At 48.5% G+C, this 18,270-nt stretch overlaps 1 protein-coding gene across 9 annotated transcripts in view; it reads right to left on the minus strand.

Moving 5' to 3' along the window:
• The window catches only part of Tiam1 (TIAM Rac1 associated GEF 1), a 348,754-nt gene that overhangs the window by 13,882 nt on the left and 316,602 nt on the right, over nucleotides 1–18,270 (minus strand). For all 9 annotated transcript variants that reach the window (XM_039088432.2, XM_063270597.1, XM_039088430.2 and 6 more), the window contains 6 exons: nucleotides 14,095–14,274; nucleotides 12,530–12,598; nucleotides 12,121–12,246; nucleotides 9,730–9,838; nucleotides 5,474–5,653; nucleotides 5,105–5,223 (listed from right to left, as the gene is read on the minus strand). In XM_039088432.2, the coding sequence (XP_038944360.1) occupies nucleotides 5,105–5,223; nucleotides 5,474–5,653; nucleotides 9,730–9,838; nucleotides 12,121–12,246; nucleotides 12,530–12,598; nucleotides 14,095–14,274 (783 nt within the window). The remainder of the gene's footprint in view (nucleotides 1–5,104; nucleotides 5,224–5,473; nucleotides 5,654–9,729; nucleotides 9,839–12,120; nucleotides 12,247–12,529; nucleotides 12,599–14,094; nucleotides 14,275–18,270) is intronic.

Raw genomic sequence — 18,270 nt, forward strand, 5'->3', positions numbered from 1 at the left:
AGTAATGTCATTTCATTTGCCTTGTTTGACCTGGAAATAATATGAAATTTTAATGAAAAAAATCTGTTAATTCATATGACACGTCTCAGGAATCTTCTAGATGACCAAAAACCGTATGGGTATAAAAAAAAAAGTTCTAACTTTTCCTTCGTTCTATGTTTGTCTATCAAAACGGCAGGAATGAGATGACAAAGAGGGATAAGACAGGGTTCACAGGGTGATCTGTGACGTCCAGTTTATAAAACCAACTTTTATATTCAGTGAAGACAATTTCTTAAGGAGAAATTGATGGTGGCCAATGACAAACGCCCCCCGGGACACTCAGAGCGTCACACAAGTGAGCTCCATCTTCAGTGAGGAGTAGCATGATCCAGCTCTCCTTTTAAAGAAGACCTTGCTTCACTTTAGAATCGGGGAAGCCAAACCAGAAGTCCAGAGATTTCTTGCCACACATGTGTGGAACGGACAGTGACCTCCTCAGAGACCGCGTGGCCAGACTCCCATCGGGCTCTCCTCCAGATCAAGTGCTAAACAGACTCAGAGAAGGGGTTTAATTTTGGACCTTCACAGGTACAATGAACCAAAGAGGCCGATGGTAGCCTTGTGTTTGCTGCTGACAGCACTGTGGTTCTTTCAGTTGCCAGGAGTCAACGGTCGATGAAAATTCAATGAGAAGTCCCCAGAAAGAGACGGTCGTACACTTTAAAACTGCAAACCATTCCAAATACCGTGACGAGATGCAGACCATCCCTGTCCATCCTTCCTGAGACTCGAACAATCCTGGGGTCCAGAGCACTCAAACTGTATTTGCCCCTTGCCCGTTTGCCAGTTAACAGCCATCTTGGATATCAAATCAACCATCAGAGTGGCGCAATACTAGGTTTATTCAATAATGGATCCAGAGCCTGTGAACAGTGATGCTACCAATTCAAATATAAAAAGGTGCTGTGCTTCTTGTCCATTCAAAAGGCAAAACATTTCAACTGAGGGAGAAAAATCATATCTCAGCTACTCAGGATACTGTGAAGAAGGAAAAACTTCACCCTAGTTTTGCTGTCATGTCCAACGGCAGAGGCATGGCCACCGCGTGTGGTAAGTGACCAGTTATGATGAAAAGGAGTTTGGAGAGAACATCAGACAGGGACCTGAAGGCAGGAACTGAAGCAGAGGCCATGGGGGAGTGCTCATATGTATGGCTTGTCCAGCCTGTTCTCTTACAGAACTCAGGACCACCCACCCAGAAACAGTAGGTACAACTCAGCTGAAGACTGGACCCTGTCAGATCAACGATTAATCGAAAGAACGCGCTCAGATTTCCCTACAGGCAATCTGCCAGGGACATTTTATCAACTGAACCTCCTCTTCCCTAATAATTCTATTTGTGTCACGTTTTAAAAACTAGCACCCCCTTCCCCTGCTGTGGGGTGACCTCTGCAATGATTATGGTGAGGGAATCACCTGGGGTCTATGTAAACCTGTCTGTCCCAGGACTCCACGATCTTTCCTGCGTTGTAAGTTCCGCGGATACGCCTCTTCAGCAGCCACCGGCCATTCTTTGGGTCTGCAAAAGCTAAGTCCAATTCCCTCTTCCCTGAGGCAATGTTTCGGACCCTGGAAAACTTGAGATTTCGTTTCTGAAGGACGGATGGTTTCTACTGCCGCGTATGACCTCAAGGTGTTCCTACTGCGTTCATGCATGGCGACAACCAGGCAGTCCCCTCAACATCATGCAGCTTCACAGAGACCAGCCGCTGCGATGGGTATTAGCTCTCGGGACTGAAGAGAGGAGATGTCTTGCCTCCCTTGTTTGGGGTTACAATAATTACGGTAATTATCCCTGGGGCATATCATTACCAGGGGCAGAAATATTAAGTATTCATGTCAATATTCACTTACAGATGTTAAGTAACACACATTGGGCAAACCCGCAGGACATCTGCAGCTCAGGCAACTGTCTCCACCGTCGTTCCCCACATTCCTCCAGGGAAGAGTACACACCTAATTAATTCTCAGGAGGCCCTCCACCAAGGGAAACACACCCCCTGGCTGCTTCTAATTTGCTGGGCAAAAGTGGCGGTCTCTGGGCTCCAGATAAGTTCCACAAGGTACAACAGGGGAGGTTCGGGAGAACCGAAGGTCCAGGTTTATCGTTAAAATATTTGCCTAGCAGCTTTGTCTTCTGTGAGCGTATTCTCTTCAGTCACATCCCAAGGAAAGGTGGCTGCAGGACAGGATGCGGGTGACCTGTGTCCCTAGGATGTGGCTATGTTAGCAGAAATCTGCAGCCGTGAACAATATTCCTAACTGCTTACTAACTGCTCATACCTCAGTCTAGGCTTTTACTGGATGCTGCCCATAAAAGAGAAACAACTTGGATCAAGAATCAACCCCATGAGGCTGAGAAGAGAACCTGGGTACCCGCCTGTCACTATCCCACACATTGCCGCAATGGTAGTGGACACTTAAGTGATCTTGCCATGACCGCCAAGGCTGGCTCTCCCCGGGGGTTTTATTCTTGTCGAATCAAGGGCATTGGGAGCCCCCAGCACTGAGCTGGCTAGCCATGCCAGCCGTGCTCTGAGACTATAGAGTTTTTTCTTAACTTTTTTTTAGGGAGATTTTAGAATTATTATTACAAATGTCTTCCCAGAGTAAATACATATTCCAGAGCGATAGCATTTGTCTTTCCTAAACCCTGATACATAAAGTCACTGCCTCTGGGCTCAGGACACTCTGTGTCCTGCTGGTCTGTCACACAGTTGGAAAGGTTCACCTCCCAAGGCTCTCAGGTCCTAGTGCTGCAGGGGGCTCTGAAGCCATCCCAACTCTGTGAGGTGAGGGTGGCAGTTATGCAAATTATGTCTAAGCTAAAAGTGGCCTTCACTATAGTCCTCCAGCTGTAGAAAACTCAGTCTCCAGTCACAGCTTGCCCCGAGGGCTCTTTACTGTGTGTGTATAAATCCCAGGGCTTAGGTGTTCTCAGGCATCGTTTTTCCACAACTATCCTGCCTTCCCTTCACCACCTTCTAAATGATATCTTTCTGACAGTCTGAAGACCTGTCCTGTTTCACTGACTTGAAGATTGGCCTGGGGCTAGAAGGATGGCTCAGTGGCTGAAGGCACAAGCTGGTGGAAGGGAAGAATAGATCCTGGCAAGCTGATCTCTGACCTCCAAACACTGGTATCCACATCCACGCCCCACAAAGGCACGGATTTAAAAATATGTCCTGGGGCTGGGGATTTAGCTCAGTGGTAGAGCGCTTACCTAGGAAGCGCAAGGCCCGGGGTTCGGTCCCCAGCTCCAAAAAAAAAAAGAACCAAAAAAATAAAAAAATAAAAATATGTCCTTAAAAGAACCAAAGACTTGGGTAGTAGCCCTTTGTATCTGTGAGGGCGGAGCATTCTGCAGTCAGCAAGCAAACTTCTCCAGCTTTCCTCTCGCCCTACTGATCACTGCAGAAGCACACCCACCTCTCCTCCCTCAGGTGGAATATTCTTCAGACCAACCTAGGAGCATCCAGACATGGAGGGCTGCAGGTAAAATCCCATCCTTACAATTCACCTCAGGATCACCAACATTATTTTCAACACAGGCACGAGTCTTCACTCACTCTAAGCCTTTCTTGGGTGTGTTTGGCTGTGTCTTTGGTTTGGTTTGGTTTTTGAGACAGGGTTTCTCTGTATCCCTGGCTGTCCTGGTACTCACTCTGTAGATAGACTAGGCTGGCCTCGAACTCACAGAGTTCTCTGCCTCCCAAGTGCTGGATTAAAGGTGTGCACCACCTTTGCCTAGCTGTGACTGCTGCTTTTAAGCAGTGTTTTGGGTACAGTACAAATTGTTGTCACTGGAACCAACATGCCCTGAACAATCACTTATGAAGTACCAGCAATGTGGCTGGTATTTGATGAATACTAGATATCTTAACCTGAAGACTCAGATTCACACTTCAATTCATAGGAACAGCCCATGCTGGGTAAGGGTATTCGTATCCTCATGCAGTACAAATGAAAACCAAAGGCCAAGAGCAGATCATCAGATGCATGTTTACAAAGAAACAGCTCAGGTAAAAGTGAAGATTCATGTGTAGCCTTGAACCTGTCAATTCGATGCCTAGGAGGCACACCTGAGGGAATCCTGTGAAGAACTGTCTAGGTTAAGGCTGGCCTCGGAGAATGCTTATAAGGGGTGGGAAGGTTCATCTTAACCATGGGCAGGGATCTGTACTGGAAAACAGGCAAGGTGAGCTGACCACCAGCATGTGAGTAATGCTCACTGACTTACAACACAGTGTGACCAGCATCTGTAACTGCAACTCCCCTGTCATGGCAGACTTTACCCTGCACTGTGAGCCAACATAAGCCCCCTTTCAGGTGCTGTGGTCTGAGTATTCCCTCAAAGCAACAGGAAAAGAAACTATGACAGGTGGACTTCAAAGATAAGAGTCCTGTTGTATAGCAGTTTCTTCAAGATTGAAGTATTCCATCTCCAAGGAAGCTCTTCAAGACAGAAGTTAAATAACTCAAAACAGCTTCAGGAAGTCCCTGAAACTGACAGGATTCACTGCACCCCTCCTCCCAGAGAAAGAAAAAAAAAAAAAAAAGAGCTAAGAGTCACTCTCAGCCAAGTCAGGATGCAATGAATAGTGTCAGACCACACCAGCTTTCTGGAAGAAGCAGAAACCAGCTGAGCTGCCTGGAAGAGGTTTAGATCAACTGAGTCCCTTAGAAAGGACACTGTCCAACCTATTGAGCCACCTGTAGGCTGTGCAGTGTGCTCCAGGTTCCCAGCTTTTGTGAGCTGTCACCACACTGGGTGGGCTTTGATGATGCAGCAATCTGAGTTATTTCTGCTCCAAGAGTAACCCCTCATTCCCACCCCTGTAAGTGACCCCAATAAACTCACTGGTTTACCAAACTAGATTTTGGTGGTATCTGTACAGTGGTCTATCATGGGGGCCCTTTTTTTGAGTTGAGGTATTTGTGTTGTATTTCCTGAGGAAAAGTGTTGTTGTACAACACCAGCCAATGAAAACAATTACACCTCACAAAAAAAAGAGCATCATGCTTCTGGGGGTAGGGGAGTGGGGATGACAACACTCCTCACCTCTTTCTTCTCTCCTGTCTGCTCAGCAATCAGCTGGTCGAACACAGCACCAAATTCTTCGTGGATCTTCTGCATCTCATTGATGTGACTGGCAACCTTGTTCATAGTCTTGATGGCCACTAGAAGAACATAGGCATTGAGAAGGAGCTATGCAGAGGCTAGGCTGGGACAGTGCTGTCGGGGTGTGTGTGTGTGTGTGTGTGTGTGTGTGTGTGTGTGTGTGTGTGTCTGTGTGTGCGCACGTGTGAGTGTGTACATGTGTGTGCATGCATGTGTGTATACGTGTGTATGTGAGTGCGTATGCACATGTGTGTGTGCACGTGCGTGTATGTGTGTGCATGCATGTGTCTGTGTGTAACGCATGCTCACCATCCAGGTGGTAATGCTCCTCACTCTCCGCGTCGGTCAGCGCAAACAGCTCCCTGAGCAGAAGCGGGTACTTGAGGACCCTCTGGATGGGCTTGATGAGGTAAGACTCTAGTGTGGACGAGTGCTGCTGCCTCGGGTTCTGGGCATCTAGGAATGCCTTGAAGGCTGTGTCCGTCTTGGCTGGAAGGGAAGAACACAGGCCATGAGGGTGGCAGACTCCATCTAATTTCAAGGCTTCTTTTTATAGGACTGGGCACAGCAGGCTCTGGGGAGCCCGAGAGGTCTCTGCTGGGGCACACACGGGATGGGCCTGTCAGTCACGTGTGATTGATGGGGGCCAAGACTAATTAAAGGATTTTGTTCACCCTCCTCATATTGAGCATGCCTTTCTGTTCTGACATTTGACTCTTATTGTCCTTGGGGAGATGGCTCTTCGAAGGCCTAGCCAGCTCCTGAACAGAGCACATGATTTGCCTGAAAGAATCAATTCAGAGAGCATCTCTCTCACACCTGTCAGTTCTAGGAGGCCCTGACGCTCCAGGTCCCCAACCGCTACCCTCATCACCTCTGGGGCAGATGTCACATCGCTCAGAATTTGCCACGGCCCAGAGCCTACTGAAGTTATTCAAGCTGGCGTTCTTTCTATTCCTCTGTGTGCTAAACAATCTCACTGCTTCCCCCAAGGGACACTGCATGGCTGCCTCCTTCTCCTGGGACCCATGAATGACAAACTATAGATAGCCTCTGATCTGCCAGCCCCACCACACCTGAATAATCATAGCATCTCCATCTGTCAGCTCTGCAGCCAACCAGCTGTTAGCATCTGGATGATGGGAATGGCCCCAACTGAGCTCTGGGGAGCACCTTTTGCCGAGTCTCACTGTCATCTGTGTCCCAGCTGGGACGGCAGGTAGCCCAGGGGACCCGTGGACAGGGAAACCTACCAGGATGATGGGGGAATGGCTAAACAGCTTCCAGATGCAGAGGGAGGCAAAATACGTGGGATGGGAGGGATGGTTTGTAACTTCACAGTGGACATCTACAACTCCATCCAGGCTGGTAAATGTGGGACGGGAGAGACAGTTTGAAACTTCACAGTGGACATCTACAACTCCATCCGGGCTGGTGAACACATCGCTGTGCTGGCAGGGAGGCTGCCCCACTGTAGGCCTGTGAGCAAGCCGCTCCTCCACACCCTCCCTTGCATGGTTCTTTTGCTTTTGCGTTGCGGTCTTTCAATGGATCGGTACACAAGAATCATTCCTGCCGGAACAAACTCCCTCTTCATGCTCAGGACCTTAGAATTCATCAGGATTCTGCTTGTCCATCAGAAGTTAGATACAGCCCTCCACAGACCTAGATTCTTCAGAATACCGGCCAGTCTGTCAGAGGAACCTGACGATTCTTGAATAAATGAGTAGTTTCTTAAAGGGCAGTGGCTATTCGCTCATTTTTTAAAAGCGATCGCTGCCCTGGTTAATTACATAAGACTGTGTAAGGGTGTCATGAGAGGGTGAGTCTTCTGCCTTTAGCCAGCAAGAAAAACATCAGCCCTAAGGAAAAAAAGGCCCGCAAGGCCACAACTTCTGAGCCCTTCGAAATCCTATTAGGAAGAATCAAGAGCGCCTTATGTCTCTGTGAGTTCATGGTCAGTCTGGTCTACACGGCAAGTTCCAGGTTAGATGGGGCTACAAAGTGAGACCCTATCTCAAAAGGAGAAGAGGAAGAAGAGTAAAAAGGGGGGGAAGGGGAGAGAAGAAGGGGGGAGGTTGGGGGAGAATCAGATTCTGCAGGTTCAGCTCACGATTCTCTTTTCAGAAAAATTCCTGAAGCAAAAGGACAGCGTGCCGCTGGCCTACACATGCTAGGGTGGTTGGGCTAGCTTGAGAGCTGTCCCATGGAGAAAGCTGGTTTCTAATATCTGATTATGTTCAAAGAGGGTCTAGGACTCTCCTTCCTGAAAAGCACACCATGGCTCTCAAGTGCAGCTATAAAGCTGTTGGTCACTAAGTCATGAAGTGCATTTCCTATGAGGGAGGAGTGGGCCACCCAGAACATGTGCAGTCTTCCCATGAACATGTGCAGTCCTCCCATGAACACATGTAGTCTTCACGTGAACATGTGCAGTTCTCCCATCCTTCCCAGTCAATCTGCTAAGAATCATAGAAACAAGCTCTGGGTCTCAAAAAAAAAAAAGAATAACAACCCCCACAGCTTCAAGTAGAAAAATGTAGGTCGTGCCTACTGTTTTTATGGGACAATTTGTAGTGATGGTATATTTTTCAGATGCAAGAAAATAATTAGTGAATTAAGAAAAAAAAGTCCACACAGTCAAAATTTAATCTAACTGAATGATTAAAAAATAGCAACTGTATGAAGAATGGTAATGCATGTGTAACCTCACTTACAGAGCAAAGCTCCAATAATGGCTATTCCGGCATTCTGATAATGATTAGCAATCAATAAAGGTTTTAGAAGAACCACATGCACAGGCACACACATACACACACACACACACACACACACACTCACACACACTCACACACACACACTCACACACATACAGAGGCACAAGCATACACACAGGCACACACACAGGCACACACACACAGGCACATGTACACACAGGCACACACACACACACACACACACATACAGAGGCACAAGCATACACACAGGCACACACACACACACAGGCATACACATGCACAGGCACACACAGGCACACACACACACACACACAGAAGCACACACACACACACACACACAGGCACACACACGCACGCATGCACGCAGCCAACACAGGACATGTGAAAATGGAGTAAGATCAGACCACATAACAGGGAAAGTCTGCGGACCCTGCTGCACAGATTGGCACTCCTAGAACGCCTCACATTGTCTACGGTAGGGCCTTTTGTTACCCAGAGACCTGAATTATCCTAGCATTTCCTAAAATTATTTTAAATGACGTGAAGCTGGTTCTCTTGGGTAGCAAACATAAACACAGTGCATGGAAATCATTCACCCCAGGACGCGGTGAGCAGATGCTTTCTTGGTGCCACAGAGCAAGGAGGTAAAGTGCCCTGGATTCCTGGGATCCTTTGAAGCCACACCTTCACTGATTCCATCAAAGCACTTCCTCTGTCTGCAGCAGAGGCTGACTCAAGCACGGCAGGCATTACACTGGCTTCTGGAAACCTTCTGAATAAGCTGAAGTGGATTCCAGGCTGGTCTTGAACTCAAGACCTTGCTGGTGCCTCAGTTCACTGGCATTACAGACAGATGTGTGCTGCCACGAGGGACCAGACACAGGTTTTAAAATGGATCTGCAGTAACCACACATAGCCATGCAGTAGGCAGGCTGTGCTGTGTTTACACATACGTACAGGATGATCGGTGGGAGCGATCAGAATACCCATCGTAAATGTTCTCGTCACTGTGTGTTGACATTTATTACTTTGCACTATCTGCCTGCTAACCGTCCTCTTCCTACCAACCCATCCTGTTCTCTCTTATTTCTGAGCTGTCGGCTTTAGAACGTTGACAACTGCCACACGATGAACTGTGGGGGCTGCAGAAAGTCTGTATTTTTTTCAAAACCTCCAAGCTAAGTGTTTGGGCTGGGGTTGCAGCTTGGTGGCAGTGTCTGCCTTGCATGCATAATGTCTTCAAGGGTTGATTCTCAAGGAGAGGGGATAGGGAAGGGATGGGAGAGGGAAGGAGAGAATAGAGGCGGGTAGGAAGGAGAAAGAGTGGGGAGAATGGGAAGGAAGGGAGAGGGGAGAGAGGGAAGGAAGTGGAGGGGGCAGTAAGAGAACTCCCCCAACATAAAAACTACACTTTGGACTGAGCGAGAATGACAGACCGCAGTGAGAGCAGTTTTCACGAATAACTGAGTTACCTTCGGTAGTCACACACCTAACCCTGGAAACAAGCTCAGGAAAGAGGGTCTTTCGTGAAGCACAGTGGGAACGGTGGGGGGGGGGGGGGTTGCCCATCACTGCAGGAAGACTGGGGCTGAATAGGTCCCAAGATGGCTCAGCCAAAACTCTCAGTGCAAGGAAATGGATAAACGATGACTTCAAGACAGTAATACGTCTTGTCTCCTCAAAACCAATACCGTGGCATACGGGGAAGTCAGCCTTGCACACCGGTGCCTCTCAGATCTCTCGAGAGCCGTCCACCACAGCCACCCACACAAATGTGAATTGGCAACCAGCACACTTGTCCAGATCACTGGATGGATCCTGCCTTACCTTTCACCAGGACCTTGGGGACTTTCGTATGGCTCGCACAGAAGGCACTGTAGAGCTTGAAGCGGTCCGCGTAGTACAGGAAGGATCCCCCCAGAGAGAACAGCACTTTCTAGATCAAAGAGAGAACATGCAATGTCGTGTCCCTCCTTATGTAGACCAGGCAAGGGCAGGGAGATCACCGAGGTCTTTCTCAGCGCCAACCCGAGTCTCCGTGCCTGTCAAAATCTTTCTTTGTTCACTGATATCCTGAAATTGGTTGTGGAGAAAGTATTTCGGTTTAAAAAGAATTCTATTGGGGCTGGGGATTTAGCTCAGTGGTAGAGCGCTTACCTAGGAAGTGCAAGGCCCTGGGTTCGGTCCCCAGCTCCGAAAAAAAGAACCAAAAATAAATAAATAAATAAATAAATAAATAAATAAATAAATAAATAAATAAATAAATAAATAAAATAAAATAAAAAGAATTCTATTGATGTTGGATTTTTGTCTTCTCAGTATTGAATGACCCATCTGATGTTTGAATGCTGATGAGAAAATTACAGACTTTTGGGAAGGCGGAAACGTCCTGACTTCCCCCGTGAGCCACATATGTATGGGGAGACGGAAGGGACAAACCAGATAAATGCAGGAGAGGTTTACACCTCAAATCTGAAGAGACATTTCCCTGGTTACCACCTCCACCTTCCCCATCTCTCCCAGGGAGCAGATAAGAACCTAAGGAATGCCAATGTTGTTTGAGTGAGGAAAGCAGGTGTCGTCTCCTCAGCCTGGACACACTGCCCCGTTTCATCCCACCCACTTGACTTATGAATGAAGAGCTAGCCTCAGAGAAACATCTTCCAGACGTCCACGAGGGCCTGGTCTTGCTTAGGCTCAGGAGAGGCTTTCTTTAGGCTTAGAATTAAAACACAGGACTGACGTGGCAGTTAAGATTACCTGCTACCAACACCTGGGGACTTCTATCCCTGGAACCCGTGGAAGGGGAGAGCCGACTGGCCTGCTAGTGCTCACTGTGACACCAATAATAATGATAAATAATTTCTAAGAATGAATTCCAAGCAAGGGCTTAAGACCTCAGATGCGAATGGTACCCTGAGCTCCCAGATACGCAGTTTATCCACCACACGGTGTGGAGGAGGGTCGGTCGGTCTAGTAAAGGGGATGTGTACTTCAGACCACACTTAACAGGCTCCACAGTGCCCAGAGTCCTGAAATCTCCTCCTCCATGTTCAGTTCCTCTACTTCCAAAGGGCCACGGCTGCGGGACTATGTGAGACGTGGCCATCCCAGTCATAATCACAGATTAAGCAGGAAGCTGGGAAGGACCCCGAAACAGCACCCCTTTGTTTACAGTAACGGCGGCTAAGTGTTTACCAGAAAGTAGCCTGATAAAAGCTTCTCGGACGTGGGGCACACGGTGGGGGGGAGGTTCCCACACTGCAGCTGCCCAGTGCGGCTCACCTGCCGGACTTCTGAAGGCCCCACAGCCTAGCTGCACATTCCCAAGAGGAAGTCCCATCGGCCAGATGTGAACATGCCCACGTTATCAGGAAGCAGGGCATGGCTGCCTGCGGGTGCGAGGCAGGGGCAGGAAATCACAAGTGACAGGAACTGACCTTCAGAGATTATGTCATTGTCCTGACTACTGTGACGGCTTCACGGGCACTCCGGATTGCATGTGTGCACATGTATGTGTCTATGCCTATATGTTCGTTTGTGTATGTATGTGCTTGTGTATGAGTGTGTGTGTATGTGTGTATACGCTCATAGATACATAGTCTCAGATCCTGTACTTTAAATAAGGGCGGGGCTTTGTCAATTACATCACAGATGACCCTGGTTTTAAGAGCACAGTGGGTGACATGTAAGTCAGTACACACATCGATGAGTTTTGTTGATTTGAAATTTGGAACAGAAAATTCCTTCCAGGGAATAGGAACCAGGGGAGAGGAAATGAGCCACGGGGGAGTAACCCTTCCTCGGGTGCTAGTCACAATCCTCACTAGGACCACGAGGTCGCTGTGCCTCTGGACAGGGATTAGTATGTCCATCATGGTTCCCCAGAACAGGGTGGACTCATTTTACTGAGACCCGAGGGGCTAATTTAATTTTGTTACTAGCTAATGTAACCTTCAGCTCCATGCTGCTTCCAAAGGAGACACTGATGGCTAAAAAAGTATAAACAAGCCAACAGCATCAGACAGCTGGGTCCCTCCCCACCCCCACCCTCCCCCAGCACGCCTCCCACTGGGACAGCCTACGGAGTTCTAGGTGCTCTGAGCTCTGGAAGATCAGAGCTCTGCCTGCAGCACAGTGCCAGGGTTCACCCTGACCCACAAGGTAGCCAGCAGCAGCACAGAGGGGCAGCTTTAGGCAGCTTGGGACGGGACTTACCTTAAACTGGTCAACCTTCTCAAGCTTTTCCAAGTCAGGGACCAGTCTAACTCCATCTTCTAGAGTTTTAAGGAACTCAACTTGAAACTCCACCATTTCGGTTAAATTTCCAAAGAGTACATCGAGCTAGAAAATAAAAAAGAACTTAATCTACCCCACATTACACGAGGGCTCACCAACTTTATTTGGGCCGGACTGCACCATTTCTGAGTACTAAGGAGTCTACTATTAGAGAATGGGGCAGTCCCGCTTGTTCCAAGTGTACACCAAGATTTAACAAGCTGCGTTTGACCTGCTATGACCAAATGATTAAAGATGCGCCCCATGTAGAAGTGCTCCAATCTCCCATTCTTCACCAGCAACTCAACAGCAGTGTGCCCCTCACAAGATCGAGGCAGCCCCACCATACCTCATCCTGGGTGAGAAAGGTCTCCTTCTGAAGGGGCTTCAGGTATCTCTCCATGAGGCAGTTTAAGTCCTACAAGTTGGAAGCACACTTTGTTAGCATACCTAAAGTCTTTGAGGAATCTATGAAAAGACAAGCTGTGTTCTGGATTCTGAGGAGCCCATGATGAAAGCCCATTACCACAGGAAGAAGCAGGCTTCTTCTACAAGTACCACAGACTCTGCAGACCCCATGGCACTTCTGAAATCAATTCTTAAACTCACGTTGTACTCTGAGGGCAGCTAAGCAGCTACATACAAAACGGACAGGACTGTGCCCCAATAAAACTTTATTTGCAAAAACAGGCAGCAAGACTGGCTATGGCCTGTGGGTCACAGTATGCTAGACTCATCATAGTTAGCCTTGTTTAGACTAAAATATACGCAGTTTAAAGCGGACGGCCAGTCCTGGCAGCGTAGGTCTGCGATCCTAGTATGTGGGAGGCTGAAGCAGAATTATTTTTAATTCAGGGCCAGTTTGGGCTCCGGGGTGAAACCCTGTGTTAGAAAAACAAAAATCAACCAGATCAGCACTGCTGTCGACGGGGGAAGGAACAGAACAATTAGTAACACACAGGAAGCAGATGTGACCCTTCCATCTAGACTTACAATATGCTATAAAAAAAAAAAACAGACTTAAATCAGATCATCTTCATGAGTGCTCAGAAACTTTATGATCAGTTACAAAGTTTTCTTACAAATTCTCATCAACTAGAATCCTCCATTTTAAAAGAAACTAAATTCAGTGTGTGTGTGTGTGTGTGTGTGTGTGTGTGTGTGTGTGTCTGTGTGTCTGTGTGTGTGTGTCTGTGTGTGGTGTGTGTGTGTGTGTCTGTGTGTGGTGTGTGTGTGTGTCTGTGTGTCTGTGTGTGTGTGTCTGTGTGTGGTGTGTGTGTGTGTGTGTCTATGTGTGTCTGTGTGTCTGTGTGTGTGTCTGTGTGTTTGTGTGTGTGTGTGTGTCTCTGTGTGTGTGTGTGTGTACCTAGCATGTGCCCAGAGACGTCAGACAAAGTTGTCAGGTGTTGTGTGTCCACCTGTTTCCTTGAGAAAGGGCCTCTCACTGAACCTGGAGCCCACTGGGTTTAGGGCCAGGCCAGCAAGCTCCTGGGACCTGTCTTTCTCTGTCCCTGGGAGACACTACAGACATGGGCAGCTGTGTGGGTGCCGGGGATTTGAACTCATGTCCTCATGCTTGCAGAGCAAGTGCTCATACCACTGAGCCATCTCATGGGGCCCTAAATCCAGATGTAGTAGTAGCTTATAAAATAGAATAATCAGAAAGATGACTTAATATTCACCATCAATCATATAAACACATAAAATAACAACCAACACCCAATCCTAGTCAATATTCTAATCCTGTAAAGTAAATCAAGACCTCAGCGTCCACAATTGGACCTTGGTGTAGGTTACACCCGGGCAGTGACCCACTTCACTCTTTCCTGAAGAGAAGGCAGGGGAGGCCTTGAGGCTGGGGAGTTGAGGGGTTTGGAGGTTGGGGAGGCTGGGGGACCCCCGAGGCAGACGTACCTTCACATAGGTGCGTTCGGTCTCTAGGAGCTCACAGATCACCTTGCGCAGTTTATCTGCGTCCGATAGCTGTCGTGTGGTTGCCAGCTGAGGGCTCGTGGCATCCTGAGGGGACGGGCTCGAGTCAGAGGGGCTCATCTCGTGCAGACTCCGGCAAAACGCTGTGACCTGTTCTGTGCTCTGTGGAGTACAGCAGACAGTGTCACCTCTCAGCAGGGAGCCTTGCTGCCCCGCTCCTGCACCCCAGCAAGGCATTTTTCATCGTAATAAAATGTCACGTGTGTTACCTCTCTTGTTCCCCAAACTGCTCCACACCTAAGTTCCTTGAATGCTGATAACTATAGCAGCGAATGCTAGTGAGTGAGCGCTCACTGCTCATCGGGCACACTAGCCTGAGGTATTTAATACTCACAGGGTGTGAGGAGGGCTATACAACTCCCACTGACCAGCTGAAGAGAGGTTGAGAAACCAGAGGTTAAGAAGCTGTGGACCTGGAATTTGAACTGCCTAAGCACATCTCAGTGCACTCGCATACATGAGCACACGTATGTAGGGGTGCTACCAGGAATGAAACCCAGGTCTCAGAATCAAGTGCTTTGTCACGGAGCTACAGCCCCAGCCCAAAGCCTGTTTTGAACCACTCCATGAGAAACTGACAAAGGAGAAGACAGAGGCACCGGGGTTAACACTGCCCAACACAAGGAACAAGGCTTCCTATTCAGTCACAGGACTGTCTCGTACACTACCCACTTCTGTGGCCTGCTGGAAGACAATGTCTATCTGTAGCCACTGAAAACTCCCACGTGCAGACAGAGGGCTGTGTTCTTGTGAGTTCTGCTGTTTGCAGCTTCTCCACCGTCCTTTGAGCAAGCAGAAGGCGAATGACCCTGAGACAGGCCATTGGGAACCTCAGGACAAGACGGAGGGGAAGGGGCAGTGACTGCCCAAGATTTCCTCCTTCAACTCCAAGTTTAGGACACTCCAGTCCAACCTACGGAGTGATGCTAACAGCCGTCTGAAGCGTGAGCCGATGAAACCAGGTGGGCTCAGAGGCTTACCCCACTGAAGGCCTGGATCCCCTGACCACCAGGACCTACAGTGGGACAGGAAGGATCTGGAAATTGGCTTGGAATGGTTTTTAAAGACCAGGTCTCACTAGATAGCCCTGGCTGCCCTAGAGCTCATTAAACCAAATTGGCCTTGAACTCACAGACATCCGAGCCTGTCTGATCCCAGAGTGCAGAGATTAAAGGTCTGGTGGAACTGACTGCCCCAGGCATTGTTTTGAAGCAAGGAACCTTGTTTATCTGTCAAATGCACACCAGTGGTGTAGGCTGGATACCTTCCTCCTTCCCTTCCTCCTTCGAGTCTCTTGAGTACCCCCCACCCCATTGTCTATTTCAACCCTAAACACAAAAGTGTATTTTCCCAGGGGTTGACGGTGCGGATAAAGGATTATTCTTTTGTCATCTAGTAAGAACATTCTTTCCTCAAACAAGGCAGGGAAGCTTGGACCTGCTATATTCCACAGGGCAGGACTTAAATACATCGAAGGGTGGTTTGCATATGCAAAAGAGAACACAAGAGTTCTCAGAACCTCCAAAAATGGTTCATGGGGGGCAGGGAGCACAGGGCAGAAAAGCCCAGAGCCTGGACTGTGCTTCCCGAGCTAGCATTCCACGTCTCTCATAATTGTCATGGCTTATTTATGGCTGCTGCTATCTCTGCTAACTGCCGGAAAGAGCATGTCACCTGTCACAGGTGCTCCAGGGAACAGTGGGGTTTAGACATGGAATATCCCGGAGGTGACAGAAAGCTCACCCAAACGGGCTGTGCCGTGCACCGTGTGAGCTTTATCTCAGGAAGGTTGCTGAGAAGGGAAAACTACCTGCTTTTTACCAACGCCTTTTGTGCAGAAACAATGCAGTTAGCTATGCTATGGCTTCCCTAACTTGGGGTCACCTTGAAATAGTCAAATTGGGCTTTGTCATCAAAACAGAGACAAGGGAACAGATATAGTCATCTAAACATGATGCTCACGTCGCCTTTTAATGATCTAATGGTAATTAAGACAGGCAACATTTTACAGTTTGGTTGCCAGGGGATAAAAACCGTGCCCTTCTGGAGAAAATCTCACGTGCAGAAGGTGGTAAAAGCTGAGTGAGTGCCCAGCCCCCATCCCACCACAAATTCCCCTGGGTTGCTCTGGTTTGCCACCCAGCAAGGAAGCTAACAAATGAGGGTGCCCCACGGCGCCTGTAGCCACAGCTGGCTATCCTTCACAGTTCCCATGACAAACACACCCATCACCCAATTCCAATTATTGGTAAAGTACCCATTCCTGTACTTTCAGACCTGAGACCATTACCCAGGCGACTTTGTGTATCACCCCACGCAGATCCCTCAACTGCACAAAAGCCAACATTGTAAGAGGTGCTGACATACAGCAGAAGCAGGGCATCCCGCAAGACGTGACCCATCACACTGGGGCGGCGGGGGTGGGGTGGTGGGTGGTGGGGGGGTTGTTGTCATGGCGCTTAGGTTAAATACGGAAGGTCTGGAATGGGATGTCCGAGTTTTTGACTCCTCTGAGGTATCATGATACCCAAAGACATCCATTTTCCAGGGTGTGGACAGGGAGCTGCCTTGGTCTCTGTGAAGTGGCATCTCAGTCTTGCTGCTCTGGTCGTCCACACCCAGTGGCCTCCCTGGATGTTTCTGGATACACATACACACATGTGAAGTGTGATGATCTGACTTTATCTTTGAGGCCATTTTCTCAGCTTTTAGTTTTGCATCATAATTGGAAAACACTGATTTTGTCTTCCCGCTTTCAGGGAACACCCCAGCCCAAGCAGCTACAAACCATCACACCATGCTCGCAAAATCTTTGTCAAAGTGACTTATATTTTAGGCCTCACAGTGTTACATGTTTTGTGCACACCCGGTCTGTTTATCAATTGCCATTCATCTCACAATGTGCCTGATTTGACGCGGAACTTCATCAACTGCATGTATGCATAAGAAGAAACGCAGTGCACACGGGAATTGGTACTGACAGCCGTCCACGGTTTCTGGCAACCGCTGGGAGTCCCGAGATGTCGCCCCTAAAGGTGAAGGGAGGCGGTTCCTTATTTTCTTGTGCGAATACCCAAAAGCACCATGGGGTTCCCTTTGGAGGGCTCAGTCTCAGCCACCCCTCCCTTGTTAGGGTCATTTTGGAGTGTTCCCTGAGGCTGACCAGTGTCCCCTCAAACCATTCTGCTCACTAACTCAAGGTACACAATTTGGGTGTACCCTAAAGCACTGACTTTAAACTGGTGCAAGTAAATATATATAGAATGAGCAGGGTGTTTCTGTTTGGAGAGAATCTAAAGGATGCTATAAGGTTTGAGAATTTTGCTTGGTTAAAATATTACCTCCAAAGTATCCTTTTAAGCAACTATGAGACACAGAGCTCCATTGGGATATCTCTAAGCTATTGATTTCACATATTGTTGGCCAGTTAAATCTTCAGTTCCCTACATCTGACTTCCACTGTGGCCAAACTTCTTTTTTAAAGATTGATTGATTTATTGATTTATTTATTTCATGCATGTGAGTACTCTGTCGCTGTCTTCAGACACACCGGAAGAGGGCATCAGATCCCATTACAGATGGTTGTGAGCCACCATGTGGGTGCTGAGAATTGAACTCAGGACCTCTGGAAGAGCAGTTGGTGCTCTTAACCGCTGAGCCACCTCTCCAGCCCGTGGCTAAACTTGTAGTGTACAAGGTCAGTATGGAACCTGCCTGTGTCATCCTCGATGGTGCAGCATGGAGAGAGGAAGAAGACCTGCCTGCTCCATTACTGGCTATCGGGTGGCTATGGTCACCCACACACCCAGCACTGGGCACGCACAGGCCCGGTCAGGCTGGGAAGTTACCCCACGAGCGAGCTCCGCGTGAGAGCAGCCCTGGCTCAAGGGGAAAGAGGAGGGCAAGGCAGGTACTTCCGGCAGGGATGCAGGGCTCTCTCCACTTGAGGACTGTCACCAGTCACCCTAGAGACCAAAGTGCAGACACTGCAGAGTTTAAACTGTTGAAGGGGGCAGAGGTGCCTCCTCCCAGCCAAAACTGAGACTGAGCCAACGAAGGAGGAGTTGGGCCACTTTACCAAGGCTGGCATGAGGCGTG

Source organism: Rattus norvegicus, chromosome 11 (assembly GCF_036323735.1).
Source record: "Rattus norvegicus strain BN/NHsdMcwi chromosome 11, GRCr8, whole genome shotgun sequence".
Classification (NCBI taxonomy): Eukaryota; Metazoa; Chordata; class Mammalia; order Rodentia; family Muridae; genus Rattus; species Rattus norvegicus.